The following is a 20188-nucleotide window of genomic DNA, read 5'->3' as shown; positions in this document are numbered from 1 at the left end:
GGGCATGGGCGGAACCTAAGGGCACGGGCGAAAGCGGATTGGCTGTGGCAGCTGCCTGTTAGCGCGAGGCCGGCCCCCGCTCAGGTTTGCGGGCCGCAGTCCTCGGTGCTGCTCGACAAGGTGAGCGCGCGCGCTCTTGTCGCCTCTCGTGGCCGTGGGGCGCGTGGGGCTGCGTCCAGGAGACCGAGGCCCTAACGTTCGCGCGTTCTGAAGCCACGGTCTCGGGCTGGGGCCGCGGGCGCACTGTGCTGCCGGAGAGCCGAAAGCTCTGCCTGCCGCCAGAGGGGGCTGAAGGGCCTGGTCGAGGCCTGCACGGCCAGGCGGCCTCGCGCGCACGGTCTGCGTCAGCGGGCGGAGCGGGGACCGGGCCTCGCGGGCTCTACTCCACGGTGAGCGAGCCTGGTGCCCTGGATCCACCGTGGGGACAGCCTCAGAAGTCCCCTTCCCCCTCACTTGCAGACCCTGGGGAGGGCTTGGAGCCTCTTGGAGCTTGAAGGCCCGAATTTCGTCCAAAATTCCCTTTCTTCTCCAAGAGCTCATCTGAGCCCCAGTAGTTAATCAGATTTAGGGAACTGCTGGGATGAGATTCCTAGAGGCTGGTCGGATGACCCGTAGCCATGAGGTCTCCAAAAGACCCCTGTTTCATGGCAACCGGAAGGGAAACAAGGATGGTCCGTTTTCGAAGATTCATTCCACGGGTGCCCAAGGTCATGAGTGTTGATTATTAAATAAAAAAGAAAACTATTATGAATTTTAATTACAAAATAAACGCTGTTTTAGCTTTTCTAGGGACCCTGTTACTTGGTGACCACAATGAAAAATGGGAACCAAGATGATCTGGTAACGGGCACACTTCCTAAGCGCAAGAGCTCCAAAGAATGGTTGGAACCACAGTCGCTTTCTTTTATGGAGGTATAGTGTATGACTTTTGAGGTCTTTGCTTAGAGAGGGGTCTTGTACTAACTTGAGCCTTTTTCTTCCCTGTTCTACTCCTTTGCTCCTCAGTGGAGAGCTGCTTAAAGTAGAATCACAAGCCACTGATTTATAAATCTTTTCTAATATAGCAAAGCTGTTAAATATTCACTGAAACTTGGATATATTTTTTCCAAATAGTTTTATTAAGGTACAATAAATACATACACTTAAAGTGCATAATTTGCTAAGTTTTGGCATATATGTGCTCCCGAAACCATTGTTACACATCAAGATAACAAATCTATTCGATATTCCCAGTTTCCTCATGTCCTTTGCAGTGCCCTCCCACACTTCCCGTAACCAAGCTGACTTAAAAAGTTTTATGCAGGGAAAACTTACTTTTTTTTTTTTTTTTTTTTTGAGACAGATGTCCTGGAACTCATTCTGTAAAACAGACTGGTCTCCAACTAAAAGATCCACCTGTCTCTTCCTCCTGAGTTAAAGGTCTGCGCCACCATGCCTGGCTCTTACGTCATCCTTTTATCTGGCTGCTTTCACTTAACACTGTCTTTCGGTTCCTCATGCTGTTGTACGCATCACTAACTATTCCAGTCCTCTTCTTAGCAACTGCCTGTCTCCTCGATGACTATGTTCCAATTGGTCCATCTTATTGATGGGCATTTGAGTTGTTTCCAATCTGGAGCAATTAAAGCTTTTCTAACTGGGCAATGGTAGTGCACGCCTTTAATCCTAGCACTAAGGAGGCAGAAGCAGGCAGATCTTTGTGAGTTCAAGGCCCGCCTGGTCTACAGAGTTCCAGGACAGTCAGGGCTACACAGAGAAACCCTGTCTTGAAAAGCCGAAAATAAAAATAAATAAATAATAAAGCTCTTCTAAGCATTCACATTCATGTCATGGTATGGACATCATTCATTTTCCTTGGGTAACGTTTAGTTGTGAGGTAAATTAACATTTTGCGAAGCTGTCAAACTATTTCCCAAAGTTGTTATTTTACATTCCCATTAGCAGCATATGATAGTTACAGTTTTTTTCATGTTCTAGCCAACATTGGTATAGTCTTAAGTTTTATTGTATAGTTAAAATACTATTAACCTAATTAGTCATTAAGACATCTTTGCTTGCTATTTATCTTCTTTGGCAAAGTTTGTTCAAATATTTTGTTCTTTCTAGAATTAGGTTATTATTGAAATTTTAATACTGAGATATAATTTATAGATCTTAACAGCCACTTCTTTAAAATGTACAAATAAGTACCCTTTCAGTTTTTTTCACAAGGCTTTGTGTCTTCTACTCTCTTAATTCTAGAATATTTTCATCATTCCTAAGAAGAAGCTATTTCCTTCGGCAATCGCTCCTCATTCTCTTTTCCCTCTAGTTGTTGGTAACAGTAATCTACTTTCTATTTCTGTGGATTTGCCTATCCTAGGCATTTATACAAATGAGCCGTACATAACATGTGGTCCTTTGTGACTGGCTTCTTTCCCTTGGAATAATGTTTTCAAAGTTCAACCATGTACTCATGCCTTTTAAACAGTTTTTTATATGTGTGTATACAGGTGTTTGTATACGTCAGAAGGGGGTGTTGGGTCACTTGGATCTAGAATTATGATGGTTGTAAGCTACCTAATGTGGGGCTGAGAACTGACCTGACCTCACTCTGGTCCTCTGGAAGAGGAACAAGCACTCTTCACCACCAAACTTTCTCTTTAGCTCCTACGTCCGTCCGTCCTTCCTTCCTTCCTTCCTTCCTTCCTTCCTTCCTTCCTTCCTTCCTTCCTTCCTTTCTTTCTTTCTTTCTTTCTTGTTTTTAAAGACAGGGTTTCTCTATAGCTTTGGAGCCTGTCCTGGCACTAGCTCTTGTAGACCAGGCTGCCTCCTGAGTGCTGGGATTAAAGGCGCGCACCACCACTGCCCAGCCTCCTACGACCTCCTTTTCATGACCAAATACTATCTCAGTGCTTGGATGCCACATTTTATTTCATCAGGTGCTGAACATTTGAATTGTTTCTAGTGTTTTGTTGTTATGAACATTGTTCTCATGAACTTTTGTATACGACTTTTAGTTTGAACATGTTTTCAGTTCTCTTGTAACATAGGATTGGATTTGCTGAGTCAAATAACTCTGTACCTAACGTTTTGGGAAACCAGCAAAGAGATTCCCAGCACAACTGTACCATTTTACAGTCTTAGCAGTGTATGAAGGCTCCAATTTCTCCACTATTTGGAGTTTATTGAACTTCGTGTATTTGTGGGCTTACAGTTTGTGAAAATACCCTTTCTCTTTCAAGTACTATTTCCTTCCTTCGCTCCTCACACCCCCACTTCTGTCTCTTTGACAGGTCTCTGTGTTGTCCATGCTGTTCTCAAACTCTAGTGCTCCTGCCTCAATCTTCTGCGGCCTGGGTGTCCAAACATGTGTCACTAAGCCTAGGTCTGAAGTGAATTATTTCTAATGCTCTACCGTCTTGTTTATGTCATAATTCTTGTTTATGTCATCTTCAATCTTCTGTTAAACTCACTGAAATTTGTGTCTTTTTAAAACATAAGAACTGGGTTTTTCCACTTTCCTTGCTTCTGTTTGTTTGCTAAGTCTGCCCTTTCATTTTTAGCATATTTTTACCCATTCCAAAATCTCCTCACCCCTTCTTTTTTTCTTTTAGATAGGACCTTACTGTATAGTGTAGCCTGACTTTCAACTCTTTGTCTTCCTGCTTCAACCTCACAAGAATCTGGAATAACTGGAATTGGGGCATGTGTACCATGCCCACACCCCCAAAGGCTTTATATTTCAGTTTCAACAAATGGACCGTCCTAGTATTGCTGATGTTTTTCTTAAGTGTGGGTCACATTTTCCTTTTCCTCTGTGTCTATTTTAGGCAGTATGAGTGATGCATTTTAGAGGACCTTGATTCTTTTATGTCATTATGAGGAATATTAAACTTCCCAGACATTTAACTTTGCTGAATTCAGGCTCCAAATTTTGTCTTCCAGTTGGCAGCTGGTGAAGCCACTCTGCTTTTCTTAAGCTTTGGTTTTACTGCATAGAGTCCGGTCCACAGAGAGGGCAAGCACTTACTGGAGATTTGGCCAGTCCTTTCGTGGACTTTGCGGCACTCTTTCTGTGACCCTGTTAGAGATGTCTCCTTTCATCTCTCATCTTGTCATGGTTGGGCCTGAGGATGTGGTTCAGTGATAGAGCACTTGCCTAGCTTGTACAAGCTTAATCTCCAACACTGCTAAGGAAAACGTCTTTCATAGTTACCAATCAGTAAGACTGCATGCATGGGAGTTTTCGCTACCTCCATTAGCTCTGGCTGAAACTAGTCGGGCACGAAGGGATGGGGCTGTGTGGGCACTTTGGGTCACTCTCCAGGGCCTTCAGAATGCTGATTTTGTGTTGTTTTATTTTGTTTGTCTGTACAAAAGGAGGAAAGAAAATGAATTCTGAAACCAAGGATATTGGTTCACACCTGTAATCCTTGCACTTGGAAAGCTGAGGCAGGAGGACCACAAGTCTAAGACTCCTGAGCAAGTTTTAGGCTAGGCTGGAATACATAGTCAGACTCCATTACCCACAAAATAGTAAATACATATTTGAGTTTGAATTGTGGTTCAGTTGTGTTTGGTGGCACACAACTTTAAACCCAGTACTCAGGAGTCAGAGAGGCAGGCAGATCTCTGAATTTGAGGATAATCTGGTCTACATAGTGAGTTTTAGAACAGCCAGGGCTATAAAGTGATTGATTCCCTGTCTCAAAATGAACAACAACAAAAAGCTCACCAAGCCCACACAAAAATACATAAATTTATTAGGTGGTTACAAGGTCTTCATTAATAATAAATGTATTTATTTTAATTATATGTATGTCTGCTTTGCCTTTGAGAAAAAAATGTTTCAGTCTATCAAGCTGGTAGATTGTTATGGAAAATTAGTTAAAGAAACATACGCAGGCCTGTAATCCCAGCACTTGGGAGACCAAGACAAGGAATGGATTGGCACTAGTTTGAGGTCAGCCAGGGCTATATAACGAGTCCAGGCCAGTCTGGGCTACATTCTAAGATCCTGTCTTAGAACAATGTAAGAAGACTTTAAGAGCAAATGTCTCTATTTCAATCCACCATTCTTATATTTTATAAAGATCCAGCCATATATTTGATTATACTTTTATATTTCATGTTTATTTGTAAGTTTGTGGATAAAAAATGTAACCCATGATTCATATTATCCACAGTCTTTACATTTTAGTATTTGTTCGTTTGTTTATTGATGGATTGGTTTCTTCAAGACAGAGTTTCTCTATGTAGCCCCGATTGTCCTGGAACTCACTTTTGCCCTCGAACTCAGAGGTCTGCCTGCCTCCTGAGTGCTGGGATTAAAGATGTGTGCCACCATGCCAGGCTTTACATTTTCGTTTTTAAAAAGCAATTTTCAAAGTCAAATCAATAGGTAAATTCATTATAAAAGAGTAAGAATAGGAACAGGAAATGTAATGAAGCCCTTTCTTTGGCCTTGTGTTGTTTTATTTTAGTTACTTTTTTCTAGGATTAGGTTTGCCTAAGATGTGCTAAACTCATAGTCTTCCATTAGACATACAGAGAGATTAGTCTACCAAGTAGAGCCTGTGCATGTCTGTCTTTACCCAGAAAGGTAAAAACATTTGCCAGATGTGGGAAAAAGGTTCTACTATGACATGACTCCGGCAAGTCATTTGATGGTTCTGGGCCTCAAAATGCCTGTGAGGCGAATTACTTTTTGCCCTAGAATGAGCTGTAACCAAGAGCAGAAAGATCAAAAGAGTCTTTGAGAAAGCGCTTAGTGATATAGAAACATTGGATTTACAGAGAATGTTTCAGGGATAAGCCTTTCATATAAAAATATAATAAGAGAATGTTTCAGGGATATGCCTTTCATATAAAAATATAATAAGAGAATGTTTCAGGGATATGCCTTTCATTTAAAAATATAATAAGAGAATGTTTCAGGGATATGCCTTTCATTTAAAAATATAATAAGAGAATGTTTCAGGGATATGCCTTTCATATAAAAATATAATAAGCTCAGATAATGCTAATGATTGTTCAAGATTTGATTTTTGGACTAATTCTGTTCTTTTAGGCTTTAGCTAAAGAAGACACTGATGCAGCTGTTCAATCAATTTTATACAGAGAAAATTATGTAATAAAGGTAAGAATTAGCTTCAAAATGCATCTTAGATAATTTTTTTTCATTTTCCATGTAGTTTCTACTTAAAAACTTTGAGTAAAACTTGAAGTTTTAAATAATTAGAAAATAGAATTAAAAACACTCATTAGCAATTGAGATTAAGTGGAACGCATCTCTGAGAGTGTTTTAATGACTGCCAATCTCCTGTGCTTTGGGGGACTTTCTTTAGTGTTATACAGGTGAGTATACCTGCCCACACACATACATGTATACTACACACACACTCATAAAATAATTTTGCTAGAATGACTTCACCTATAATGTATGCAAAGTTGCTATATTTTCTCTCCTCCCACTGTGTGGTATATTTGATGTATTTTAATTTAAATAAAACTTTTTTTTTGAGACCAGGTTTTTCTGTGTAGACCTAGCTATCCTGGAACTTGCTCTGTATATCCTGCTAGCCTCAAGCTCAGAAATCTGACTGGCTTTGCATCCCAAGTGTTAGGATTAAAGGCATGCACCACCTCTGCCCAGCTTAAATAAAATTTTTATTTATTATTATTACAGATGTGTGTATGTGTGATATATGTGTGGACACACATGCCGTTGCACACATGTGGAAGTCATAGGACAACTTTACAGAGTTGGTTCTTTACCATTATATGGGTTCTGGGGTCACAGGTTGCCAGGCTTAAGGGACAAACTTCTTCACCTGCTAAATCATCTCACTGACCCAGCATATTTAATTATCAAGAGGGTGGACATGTGCCTCCATTGTCCATGTATCCTTGTTTTTGGCAGTGTGTGCCAAATGATGGAAGCCTTATTTATTTATTTAGCTACGAGTGCTATGTATGCCTGTATACCAGAAGAGAGCATCAGATCCCATTATAGATGGTAGTAAGCCACCGATGTGGTAGCTGAGAATTGAACTCTGGGCCTCTGGAAGAGTGGCCAGTGCTCTTAACCACTGAGCCATCTCTCCAGCCCCCAATGGTGGATTATCCTAAAGAATAATTTAAGCTATGAAGTTTAAGTTTTATAAAATTTTAGAAGATAAAAGCTTCAGGATAATTTTTTTCTTTCTGCCACTGTTTACTAGGAATTAGATAAGTATTTAAATCATTATGACTTCTTAAATGAAAGAAGAAAAGAAATGTTGTATAAAAAATGGGTTGAGCGTGTGGAAGATCCTCTACAGAAGAAAATTATAGAAAAAGTTTCTTCACATAAGAAGATTAAAAAGAGGAGACGACAAGAATTAGAGAATTTTTTGAGATATGTTAATAAGAAGGTACTAAGAGGTCATTTTGTACTTTTATGGTAGTTTTAAAATTATGTTTATCTTTGCTCACTGGCTCATCCAGAGTCCTGCCTCTTCCTCTTCTATTTATGTACAACCAATACTCTGATATAAACAATATATTCTTTAAAAAAATTAAATTGTATTTATTTATTCTTCTCTCTCTCTCTCTCTCTCTCTCTCTGTGTGTGTGTGTGTGTGTGTGTGTGTGTGTGTGTGATGAGCTCTTGGAAGTCAGAGTTCTCTTCCTACTGTATTAGTTCAAGGGATTGCACTGAGGCCATCAGTCTGGTGGCAGGACTTTACCCACTGAACTGTCGTGTGCATGAAGAGATGGCATTGATGCATTGGTGCTGTTCTCAAGCATAAGACTGGAACTTTGTAGGGCTGGGACTGTAGCTCAGTGCCTCACGTTTGTCCCTTATGACTGAGAACAGGGATACAAACTGTTAAACTTTTGACTTCCGTTATCCTCAAAGTTAATTGTGTACCTCTTTCTTATGTGCAGTTTTATTTCCTTCCTATAGGAAAATGCGTTTATAGAGCATTATGATCCAAAAGAATATGACCCTTTTTATATGAACAAAGAGGACCCCAATTTTCTGAAGGTAGGCAGGTTTTTTTAACCATGGTGGTATGTGTGTGGTTGTTGTAAGTGTCCTTAACATAGGTGTTGCTTGCCCTTGAGTGAGTTCTTAAAGTTCAGTAGCATTGTTAGTAGTTTCCTACCTAGTATTTTAGAAAAGGAATAAATAACCCAAAGGCCAAAGATGAATTAATCTCGGAAAATATGAAAATATTGTATAATAATTGAGTAATAGGAAATGTTTAAATATTTTCAAAGACTTTAGATTTTGTTACAGAAGTAATACATTCTTTTATTTTGTTTGTATTTTGAGACAGGGTCTCTCTATGTAGTGTTGGCTGTTCTGGAACTCACTATGTAGACCTGGCTGGCCTCACAGAGAACCGCCTGCCTCTGCCTCTCTAGTGCTGGGATTAAAGATCTGATGAGTTCTTATAATAAATGAGAAAACTAACTTTAAATTCAGAATATAAAAAAATAAAATAAAAAATTCCATGTAACTGGAAGTTTCTCCCCCGCCTGCTAGTTCCTGAAGGCTTAGAATTATAAATATAAATTATAATTATAAATGTTGGGCCGATGGCACCGGCTTATTTCTTGCTAGCTCTTATATTAACCCATTTCTATTAATCTAAGTATTGTCTGTTGGCATTTGTTCATTGGATGGCTGCTGGTGTCACCCTGGCTCTGCCCTTCTTCACCTGTTTTTCTGCTTGGATTTCCCACCTGGGTCTATCCTGCTTTGCCATAGGCCAAAGGAGCTTTATTTATTAACCAATGAGAACAACACATATTCACAGTGTATAGGATCGTAATTAATCTTGATAATAAAAACCAGGGGTCAGATATTTGTCAGAACACAAACAAAATATCACAACATTTCCACTTCCCAAAACAAACTCATTAACATTTTTATTTACCTTTCTGGACTTCTTTATCTATTTAAATCTAGTTGGTGTTAACCAAATGTTTGCTTTTCTTTCTATATATAAAGCATTCATTCTACCACTGAGCCTACTGTCTCCTAAAGAAATCCATCTCCCCTGCTGTTGTGTGAGGCAGTGTAGCACAAATAGGTTATTTGTCAATTCACCCACCTATGAGCAGCAGGGCATAAATGGGTCTCTAGTAATTTACCACACCTTGCAATGCTGTCATTTTCCTGCAGACTGAGTATTGCTTTTACAAACGATTTTTATGATGCTTATCTCTGTAGCTGTTTGTGACCCGGAAGTTATTTTATCTGTTCCCACACATGTGCATGCAACGTAAAGGCATTAAGTGCCTTAGATACCGATGACGGTAAAAAGAAACAGGAAAGAGTTCTGTAGCCGTGGAGGGACAGCGTGTGCACAAGCAGCCAGAACGAAGGGCAGTGTCAGAGCCAGGTGTGTCAGCAGACCAGCAGACGTCAGACTTTCCCACGGAAAGGGGCAGCAGAAACGTGCAAGCGAAAGGGGAAGGGGAGCATTTTCTCAGTTAAGGTTCCCTCCTCCCAGATGATCCTACTCGTGACAGGTTGACAAGACAGCCACCAGTGCAGCTGGAGGCAGTGAACGAGGCTCCTAGGGAGGCATTAGAGCAGAGCAGGGCAGGAGATGCAGACGGGCTCTCAAAGCTGTATGACCTCATAAGAAAAGTGTCGGAGAGCCCATCTCTTTTGAATGTGTTACATATAATGGGTCTATGTTAATAGGTCCCATGTCTTGACTCTTCTGGCGTGAAAACATGGGTGCGTAGGGTGGACTGAATGCTGATACTCAGACCTGCAGCCCAGGCCTCAAAGAAGTGCTTCTCTTGTAGGTTATCATGCCGCCAGTTCGTGACCCTTTGAAGAAAGCTCAATATGACAAGGATGATGAGAAGCGAACTCTTCTCCAGTGTGAGACTGGTCCGTAACTCTTCGGCGACTCCTCGCCTGACAGCGAAGGCAGCTGTATTTAAGCATGCTGATTTAGGTTGCTAATTTTTTTGCAGGCAAAATCTATACAATGAAAGAATTTAAAGAGATCGAGAAGGCCCAATTGCAGTCCAGGTTCCCGAGTATTTCTAATTCAAGGCAATGCATGACTCCAAATGAATGGCTTAAAGTGCCCATGAGATATATAGAGAGTGAATTTTGTAAAAAGAGCAGGTAATAATTGATGTAATAGAAGTTGTGGGCTTCCTGGACTTTGAAAATTCTTTCTTGAGATAGTGATCTGTTTCAGTAATGATTTTGAAAATGAAGTCTGCTGTAATTTATTGTTCCTCCATATGTGATGTGTTTCTTGAGTTCTATCAGGATTCTTCAATTTTGGCTTTTGTTGGGTAGGCTATGAGGTATCTAAGCTTAGTTTTTCCTCTTAGAGTCCTCTGAAATTTTCATTTTTATCAGTATATATATTTCATTAATTTTGGGGGAGAATCTAAACCATTATTACTTCAAATATTTCTCATGTACCATTTGTCTGCTTTTAATTTCTGAGATTCTGTGTATGTGTGACCATGGATAACATCCACAGTTGTGTAAGTCTTGAATAGTGGTTGACTTTGCTTACTGTGTTTTGGTTAGATGATTTCTATTGAGCTGGCTGTAAGCTCACAGAGCCTCCTTGTTGCGTGCTGTCTGCCGGTGGACCCATCAGAGACACCAACTGTGATATCATGACTTTAGCTTTGCCATGTGATTTTTCAGAGTTTTCACCTTTTCCAAAATTCTTCATCTTTTAGTGCACATTGTCCACTTTTTCAACCAGAATTTTTCAAAGGCCATACTAATCATAATTATTTAAACTTCTGATCTGATAGAGCCAACATTAGGATTGTTTCTGAACTTAGTTCAGTCTGGTTCTGTTGATTGCCTTAAATCTTGACTAGGCATTATATTTTGCCTGTTTTTTTTTTGCTTGCCTTATAATTTTAAAAGATTTATTTATATTTATGTATTTTGTCTGTGTGTCTATTTTTACATGATGTGTATAGCTGGTAACTGCAGAGGACAGAAGAGGGTATTAGACACCCTGAGACCAGAATTAAATGGGAGCCACCATACTCGGCATTGAACCTGGCTCCTCTGGAAGAACAGTCACCTTTTTTTGTTTGTTTGTTTGTTTTTGTTTTTGAGAGAGGTTCCCACCATGCCTTGGGCTGTCCTTGAACTCCCCCTTGTACATCAGGTTAACTTTGAACTCAGCTCTAGAGATCTTCCTGCGTCTGTTTCCTAAGTGCTGGATGTAAAGGCATGCACCCCACAACTAACCTGAATTTTATGTTTTTTTTTTTTTTTTTGATTGAGTATCAGACACTTGAGATGGAAAAATAGTGCAGATGCAGGGGTTTTTTGTTTTGTTTTGTAGAAACTGACATGCCTCTTCTGCCTCCCATTAGTATTGGGGGAATTGGTTTATTAGAAGTTGATCTATGTTTGGGTATTATAGCTGTTGCCTTTAGCACTCTACAGACAGTAAAAACAAGTATGCCATGTGTGTGCAGCTCACAGAAGCCAGAGGAAGTTATTGGATCCCCTGGAACTAGAGTCTCAGGCAATTGTGAACTGTCCATGTGGGTGCTGTAAATTGAACCTGGGTCCTCTGGAAGGGCAGCCAGTGCTCTTAACAGCTAAGCCAGCCACCATTCAACTCTCCAGATCTCTAGGATTTTTTTTTTTAATTGTTATTGTTTTTAAGATGTTTTTATTTTGAATTTCTTTGTGTCTGTGTGATTCTGTGTATGGGTGTGGGAACATGAGTGCAGGTGTCTGCAGAGTCCAGACGAGAGTGTTGGGCGTCACGGTGCTGGAGTTGCAGGTGTTTGTGAACTGCCAGAGTGGTTGCTGGGGACCAAACTTAGGTCATTTGGAAAAGCAGGTTTTGCCGTTTAGCTATGTCTCCAGGCCTGACTTTCTTTGTTTTTGCCTGTTTGTTTGTTTTTAAATAGGAATCCATGTTGTGTGAGGGTCTCAGGATGATGGCAGAGGGATAAAATAAAGAGATTGATATGATAAAAGAAAAGATTTATGCAGTTTCATAACTGGAGGGTCAGAAAGAAAGAGAAAATTCGAAGTTGGAGCTCATGTGCTGACTGCAGGATTTCACGCTTGCTGGGCAGGCTCTCTGACCCTGAGCCTGTCTCCAGCCTGCTGTTCTAAGAGCTATCATCATTGTGTTTATTTCCTATGGCTGCCCTATTCGTGGCAGTCTTCTTGCCTCTGCCTCCCAAGGGCTGAGAATACAGGCCTGTTCTACTACATCTGACTTTATAACTTCTTTCTACATTAGAGTGTAAACTCCCAAGGATTAGAGGGAAGGGTTCAACTTTGCCTGCCTAATCTTGGTTCTCAGCTAACAGCACACCAGTCTCCATCATGGTTTCAGATGCTCTTAAACAACTAGTATCATTGAGAAAGTATAGCAGTGTCAAGTGATGGTATTTTGTACCATATTTATAGCAGTCAGTATCTAATGATAATTAAAGCTTAAATGCAAATGAGCACTGTTTTTGCAATGTCCTGACACATGCTTTCTTGTTAAAGGGTCAAAGTAAAGGTGAATTTTAATGCTGGTAGTTTTGATTTGAATCCACTGAGAAGGGTGCCTGATATTCTGGAATTCCAGGAGGAAGAAAAGGCGGTCAGTTACAAGTAAGCCTCTCGTTTTATAACTTTGCTCTCCTTTCATTTAAGATGCGTAGCTGTGTTGCCTTCTCTACCAGCCTTTCAGATTGCTTGAGTTAGTGCCAAGGCCTCACACAGTGTCAGGGTAAGGAGACTTTCTTTGTTTAAAGGAACAAATAGCACAGAAGCAGCAAGTACAAAAATGGGGCTGGAGGAGATGGTTAACAACTTGTACTAAAGTTATGAGAATTTTAGACTGAGACTAGTTTTGGCTGGTATAGTCAGAAAAATACCTGCACCAGAGTGAAAACGTACAGCAGGGAAGTAATTCATAGAACTATGTGTGCAACATGGGAAATAATTTATTAGGTACGGATTAGTTAAAAATGAGAGGTTTCACATACAAAAGAGCTGAGTGGTAGTACACACCTGTATTCCAGTACTTGAGAGGCTGAAGCAGGAAGATCTTAATTTTGGATACAGCCTGGGCTACATAGCAAGATCCTCCTGAGAAAATGGTGTGGGGCTAGAGATTTCTCCACATAGTTATAGAAAAAGGTAACTTCTCATAATCTGATTAGAAATAATAGAATCTGTCATCATTGCTAGAGGGAGTTGAAAATAGTGCAGAAACTTTGGGAAACAGTTTGTCAGTTTTCTAGAATGGTAAACATTACGTTACCATGTGGCATAGTTCTATAGCAATAAGGTGAGCAGGCCTGCTTTTCGTCACGCTCGGCTCCCACATGGTTAGCTTTACACCCAAAATAACAACACACAAATTGTATTCTTTTAAACACTGCCTGGCCCATTGTATCTAGCCTTTTCTTGGCTAATTCTCACATCTTGCTTTAACCCATATTTAGTAATCTATGTAGCACCACAAGATGGTGGCTTACCGGAAAAGATTCAGCATGTCTGACCTGGTGGCTGACTCCATGGCGTCTGGATTCACTTCCCTTCTTCCCAGCATTCTGTTCTGTCTACTCCACCTATCTAAATCCTGCCCTATCAAAAAGCCAAGGCAGTTTCTTTATTAACCAATGAGAGTAACATATAGACAGATGACCCTCTTCCATCATAGTTCTACTGCTGATTTTATTTGAGTGGGGTGTGTGTGTGTGTGTGTGTGTGTGGTGTGTGAGACGTGGTTCTCACTGTTTAGTCTTCTGGCTGACCTAGAACTCATTCTTGACTCTGCCTCTAGAGTGCTAGGATTAAAGACATATACTATTATTCCCAGCCTACTGCCAGGTTTATATTCAGAAGAAATGAAAACATAGATCCAGCTGGGTGGTGGTGGCACACACCTTTAATTCCAACATTCAAGACAGAGATTAAATTACATTTATTTATGTATTTATATATTGTGTGTGTGACAGAGAGGGGAAAGAGAGGGAGAAGGAGGGAGGGAGGGAGGGAGGGAGGGAGGGAGGGAGGGAGGGAGGGAGGGAGGGAGAGTATGAACATGAAAATGTGTACCACAGCACAGAGGTTTGGTTTGCCCAAGTTCTTTTCTTCTGCCATGTAAGTCCCATGGATCAAACTCAAGTCATCAGACTTGACAGCAAGTGTTCTTACTACTGACCCATCTTGTTGACCCAGTAATCAACATCTTATTGTAATTTCTGTCAATGGGACAAAGAAGGTTTTCATAAACCTCTCCGAGTATGACTCAGATAATTGTTCACATTGTTGGACACCTGGGAACTTGTGTTTTAGACTAGAGGCTTTAGTCTTCCAGCTCCCTCTGGAAAAGGAGCAAGACTAGATTCCATGAATGAGAGAAGCATCCCAGTGATAGCAATAGGTGTGGAGAGGGCAGGTGTTGTGTAATTTGGGGGGAGTTATACAGTTAATTCCTGCCCCCAAACTGGACCAGTGCCAACAACCCTAAAATGACTTGTTCAAGTTTAATAAGTTTTGCTTTTGTTTTGCTTTTCCAAACAGTTTCTCTGTGTGGCCCTGGCTGTTCTAGAACTTACTCTGTAGACCAGGCTGGTCTGGAATACAGAAATCCACATGCTTCTGCCTCCCCAGTGCTGGGATTAAGATATGTCTGCCTCGCTCTCGATCAAGTTCATCTTAATGAGAACAATGAATTTATCAGAGGTTAGTTATGGAGCAGTGAGTAAGCATGGCCCGCTCCACTCTTCCCTCTCTCTCCTATTGCAACACCACCCTTTACTAGCCCTGTGTACGACTTTAAGTCTTAAGCAGGATTCATGTAAACCTGAGTTTGGAATGCTACCTACCAGCAGCATAGGTAACTAGGGGCGTGGACAACATGAAGCACAGAAAACAGACTCTAGGAAAGAAAGATACGTGAATGTGTGTTCTGTCCTTCTTCTTAAAGGCTCTGTCTTGGCAGACACTGTGCAGGCATAAGAAGGGTAGCTTGTTTAGCTGTAGTCTGACATAAGAACACTTAAAAATGGCAGCGTGCTGCAAGACAGCGTCACTCTGACCAGTATTTGAAGGACCAATTTCACTAGGTCAGGATGATTTTAGGTCAGTTTGGAGCTTCTCAGGGATAGCAAATGCACAATGCTGAGGGCATTGTTCAGGACAAGGGACTATCACTCAGCTGTTTGATTATATAGTTTCAACAAATATAATACTACAACAAGGTGGTTACCTTTTAGTTTTCATAAGAATGTGAGTTCATATAGATCTCATAAACTTAGATTTTAAATGAAGATGTTAAGTTCTTCTACTGAGTTAAATGTTAAAAGGATTGCTCCTGGTTCTTCCTACAGAAACAAAGGACTTTCCTCTCTGGACAATGAAGATCTGTGTCTCCAGGAGGGAAAAAACCCAAGTTCTAAAGGGATCAGTGCTGAAGTTCGCCATTCTTCTGCAGTCCTCTGCCAGGAGGTAGAAAGGAACGGGGACCAGGATGCAGTGAGAGCTGGGACAGTCAGTCCCATTTTGTGATACACAGGGCAGCACTTGCTGACACCCAGTCCAAGCAGCTGGGAACTTCTTGATATGGAAGGCTTTGCAGAATCCAGGATGCTATTGATCACATCGCTAGTGGGTAGTAGAAGAAACTAAGACCAGTGTCATTCAGAGATAGTGGAGAGTGTCCTTGCAGCCTGATGAAGCCACATAGTGGACTTCCCAGATGGTCTAGTATTTCCTTGGCTCCTGAGTTGACTCCTGATTGGGTAATCTGTCTACCACCTCTACCCTCTTTCTCTGATTTACCTGTAGTCAAGAAAAAAAATGTTTATTTTAATTCCGATCAAGAATTAGTTTTAAGGCCGGGCGGTGGTGGCGCACGCCTTTAATCCCAGCACTTGGGAGGCAGAGGCAGGCGGATCTCTGGGAGTTCGAGACCAGCCTGGTCTACAAGAGCTAGTTCCAGGACAGGCTCCAAAACCACAGAGAAACCCTGTCTCGAAAAACAAAAAAAAAAAAAAAAAAAAAAAAAGAATTAGTTTTAAAAAGGGTCAATACTAAAAGTAGTAAGCTCTAAGAAGGAAAGTAACAGCCCCCAAATGTAGACTGCCTAGAGATACAGGTGTTCATAGAGACCTCCATCCCATGGGAACTCCAGTGCTGTGGTGTCATGTGCCGGAGCTAGTCTGACACACACGTAGGTCTAGGGTTCTCTTACATTCAGTTTCCCTTCCCATCGCTGGGTCTCTTCTCCGAGGGGATTGGCTTTATCCATTCCTGAGAGTTTACTGACCCTGTCAGCACTCTGTTTTACCGTCTTTGTCTGTCGTTGTTTAGTTCTTTTTTCCATGTGGTTGCTTACTTTGTGCCCTACCTTAACAAATACCTGTTCTGAGTCAGGCAGTATGTAAGGGGCTGGATCCATAATGGTGAACTGCAGGGAAAGCTCTGCTTTTGTTGAGCTTTTGACGGTAAAGAAAGAGAACAATCAAAGTAAATGTAGAACAGGTGAGTTGATGAGTGAGGAGGAGAAAGTTAGATAAGGACAGCAAGGAAGGGGATGGATGAGGACACCATTTTAAATGGAGAAACCAGGAAAGGCTTCCTGGAAGAGATGACATTGTTCAGTGGCCTTAGAAACTGAGGATGGGATGGGCATGATGGAGCACATCTTTAATTCCAGTACTTGGGAAGCAGAGACAGGAAGACCTCTGTGAGTTCGAGGCCAACCTGGTCTATATTGAGTTCCAGGACAGCCAGGGCTACACAGAGAAATCCTGTCTTGAAAAATAAAAAAAAAAAAAAAAAAAGAAAAAGAAAGAAAGAAAGAAAGAAAGAAAGAAAGAAAGAAAGAAAGAAAAGGAAAGGAGCTGAGGGTGGGCCATGGAGAGTCTTAGGGGAAGCACATCCAGGGAGAAGATTGACACAGCAGCTTGAGGAGGGAATGAGGCTGACAAGAGGGACTGGAGAGAGGTAGGTACCACTCGGAAGCCATCCAGAGGTTTTGATTATACACATACCTAAGTGACTTTGGGGGAAGATTTTTTTCTTTATTTTCCTTTTTTTTTTTTAATTTGTTGTTGTCTAGTTTCTTAGAGACAGCGTTTCATGGTTTCATGTAGCCTAGACTGGCCTTGAACTCTTTATATAGCTAAGGGTAGCCTTGAATTCTTCATCCTTTTGCCTCCACCTCCCACATGCTAGGATTACAGGTGTGCACCATGACACCTGACAAAGTGACATTATAAAAGAAAACATGGCTGCTTTGTAGCCAGTTATATGCAGGCCAGAACAGTCTGGCTGATAGACCAGGGCACTGGGTCAGGAGCATAGTAACTTGATGTCTAGTGATGGCCGTGTGGTCATGGGACCTAAGGAGAGAGCAAGACAACAAAGCTATTAGTGTTTGACATGAGAAACGAGTAAAAGCAAGAAACCAAAGACAACTGTGTTCTTGAGGTTTTTGTCTTGAGGAGCCTGGATGGACGATGGTCCTACTTCTGATTATAAAAGTTGGACTGGAACTTGGAGAGATTAAGGAAGAAGTACAAAAATGAGGTAATGCTTCCTGGGGCTAAATTAAAGATACATTTACCATTCCAATGTACACTTATAGGATTATTGAGTATTTTAGCCTTTTCTCTAGCTGTTCATCAGGATGTAGCCTGGTGTTCTAGGATTAGGATGTAGCCCAGTGGAGAGTATTTACCTATCATGTGCGAAATTCAGTCTCCAGTAGTCTCTTTCTTAAAAAAGAAACAGACGAACAAGTAAGGAAGTAGTAAGCATGTTCTGTAAAGGTAGTTTCCCCTAGCCTAGGTGTCCTCAGATGCTAAGTGTAATCAGAATACAAAGGCTCTCACTTCTGTAGTTGGCATGACTAAGTGACAGAATGAGTATGTGCTCCTCTTAGCCTGGAATTTGCTATGAAGACCAGGTGGGCCTCAAATCCACAGATCTCTGACAGCTTCTGTCCCTGGAGTGCTAGGATTAAAGGAAGATCTCTCTCCCTTTCTCCCTGCCCGCCCCCTCACACACACACACACACACACACACACACACACACACACACACAGGTTCTTGAAGACTCATCTTCACACATTTAGAACATAACATTTTCTCCCTAACAGATACCAATACTAAAATCAAGTGTATTTTAGTAATATTCAGCTATATTTAGCAACATTTATCTTTTACCTCAACCTCCCAGAGGAGCTGTGGAGTGGGCAGGTGGGTATAATCTGAAGGTCAAAGGAGATATGAGGTTGGACGTGCATAATGTGATTGGAAGTCACAAGATAATCTGAGAATGAGTTTCCAAAGGGCTGATGGCTAGATTGTGTGAGCAGTGTCAACTCTGGCCAGAGTGACTTTGGGGTTTCAGCTCCCATAGCCAAGGAACTTTCTGGTCCTGTAACCCCTTATTACTATGTCACACTCAACTCCTTGTTACTTTCAAAAGGTTGTGACAACCACACATCCTGATTCCTGATCTGAACAAGGACCCACAAAAGAAGGCTGCTTTAGACGAAGTTACCTGCTGGCAGGAATCCTTCTGAGGCGAACCAAGGAAGAAACATAAGAATCATCCTGTTCTCTGCAATAAACATTTTTGGTATAGAGTTCAGTGCCTGTGATGATTAAGAAATTACAATGTAAAAAAAACAAAACAAACAGAAAAACTGGATGTGGTGGTGCATGCCTTTAATCCCAACACTTGGGAGGCAGAGGCAAGTGGCTCTCTGTGAGTTTGAGGCCAGCCTGGTCTACAGGTTGAATTCCAGGACAGCCAGGAATACACAGAGAAACCCTCTCTTGAAAACAAAAACAAAAAGAAATGATATTACATTTCCCCAAAAGTGTATTTTCCTCTGAAATTAAAAAGTTCACAGAAGGGGCCAACAAAAAGAGCCATCTTGGCCGGGCGGTGGTGGCGCACGCCTTTAATCCCAGCACTCGGGAGGCAGAGGCAGGTGGATCTCTGTGAGTTCGAGACCAGCCTGGTCTACAAGAGCTAGTTCCAGGACAGGCTCCAAAACCACAGAGAAACCCTGTCTCGAAAAACCAAAAAAAAAAAAAAAAATAAGAGCCATCTTCCTGAATGCCTGTCTCAATTCACTTGGTTTGTGACTAAGTTATTCTTTCTGCCTAGGAATCACTGAAATTGAGCTTTAAGGTATCAATTGTATTGTCGTATTTTTTTGCAATGCCATATTTATTATTTGCCTTATTCCAGGAGTATTCTAGGCTCTTGCCTCCAATCTACACATGGTTCCAGGTGAAAAACTCAAATAAAAATTGTGAAACATTATATTGTGGGAAATTTCAGAAAAGTATATACAAATAGAGATAACTGTGCAAGAGACCCTCATCTAATCTCAATAAAGAAAATGTTATGGTCTGTCTTCACTTACTTTTCAACCACAACAGACTGTGTCCTAGATATGTTTCCAAAAAACGCCTGTGCAGGTGGATGTGAGTGGACTCCTGTTCTTGCCCTGTCTTGGATGGGAATGGCAGTTCCAAATACTTCCCAAGTCCTCAGAGCCTCGACCCCTAGGGGCCTATCTGGATGCAATCCTTCCTTCCAGAGGCCGATGCGGGAGGAGCACAAGGTCCCGGCCAGACCTATTACGTAGGCTTAAGATGAAATATAAGAGGTTTCAGATATTGTTACATTACATATTTTCACAGTATTTGTCAGGTGCGCATTATTTGCTGTCATGACACATTAAACACTACATTTTATTTATAATTTTTTATTTTTCATATTAAACTACTAGCATTATAAGCTTCAACCAGGGACTGTGGCATCCTTGCACACCCACAAGCTGAGGAGAAACACCTCTGAGAGGCAAGGGAGAGGTGTAAAGACAGTGCTCTAGTTTTCTGTCAGAGCGCCATTCCAGGGACGTTGGTGTCGCAGACCACGTGACCCGGCTTCGCACTTCGACAGGGCCCGAGACACCACCCACGGGAACTGACGGAGGCAGGGTGCCCAGGGTAGAAACCAGCCTGAGAGCAGCCCGACCCTGAGGCACCCTGGGAGGCCTGTGGGTCGGAGGTGACCAGACCAGAGCAGGAGAATCCATCTGAGGAGAGGGGAGGCCTGTGGGCCTGAGGCGACCAGACCACTGCAGGAGCGTCCATCTGAGGGAGGGTAACTGGCCACTAAGAGCTTCCATCTGAGGAGGCCAC

At 41.5% G+C, this 20188-nt stretch overlaps 1 protein-coding gene across 4 annotated transcripts; it reads left to right on the top strand.

Moving 5' to 3' along the window:
• Nucleotides 1-84: 84 nt before the first annotated feature.
• Fam228b (family with sequence similarity 228 member B) lies at nucleotides 85-19399 on the top strand. 4 transcript variants are annotated; one of them, XM_057785846.1, is made up of 9 exons: nucleotides 85-120; nucleotides 781-912; nucleotides 6053-6121; nucleotides 7206-7397; nucleotides 7934-8014; nucleotides 9796-9883; nucleotides 9970-10126; nucleotides 12506-12613; nucleotides 15346-19399. In XM_057785846.1, exons 2-9 carry the CDS (start codon nucleotides 814-816, stop codon nucleotides 15521-15523), a joined length of 972 nt encoding a protein of 323 aa, XP_057641829.1. In that variant the 5' UTR covers nucleotides 85-120; nucleotides 781-813; the 3' UTR covers nucleotides 15524-19399. The 4 variants fall into 4 exon arrangements, with proteins under 4 accessions (XP_057641829.1, XP_057641827.1, XP_057641834.1 ...); XM_057785844.1 differs by lacking the exon at nucleotides 85-120 and adding an exon at nucleotides 130-389; XM_057785851.1 differs by lacking the exons at nucleotides 85-120; nucleotides 781-912 and adding an exon at nucleotides 130-389.
• The last annotated feature ends 789 nt before the right edge of the window (nucleotides 19400-20188 follow it).

The sequence above is a fragment of the Chionomys nivalis genome, chromosome 1 (assembly GCF_950005125.1).
Source record: "Chionomys nivalis chromosome 1, mChiNiv1.1, whole genome shotgun sequence".
NCBI lineage: Eukaryota > Metazoa > Chordata > Mammalia > Rodentia > Cricetidae > Chionomys > Chionomys nivalis.
The sequence above is the reverse complement of the archived record's forward strand: the minus strand, read 5'-3'. Positions and strand labels throughout refer to the sequence as shown.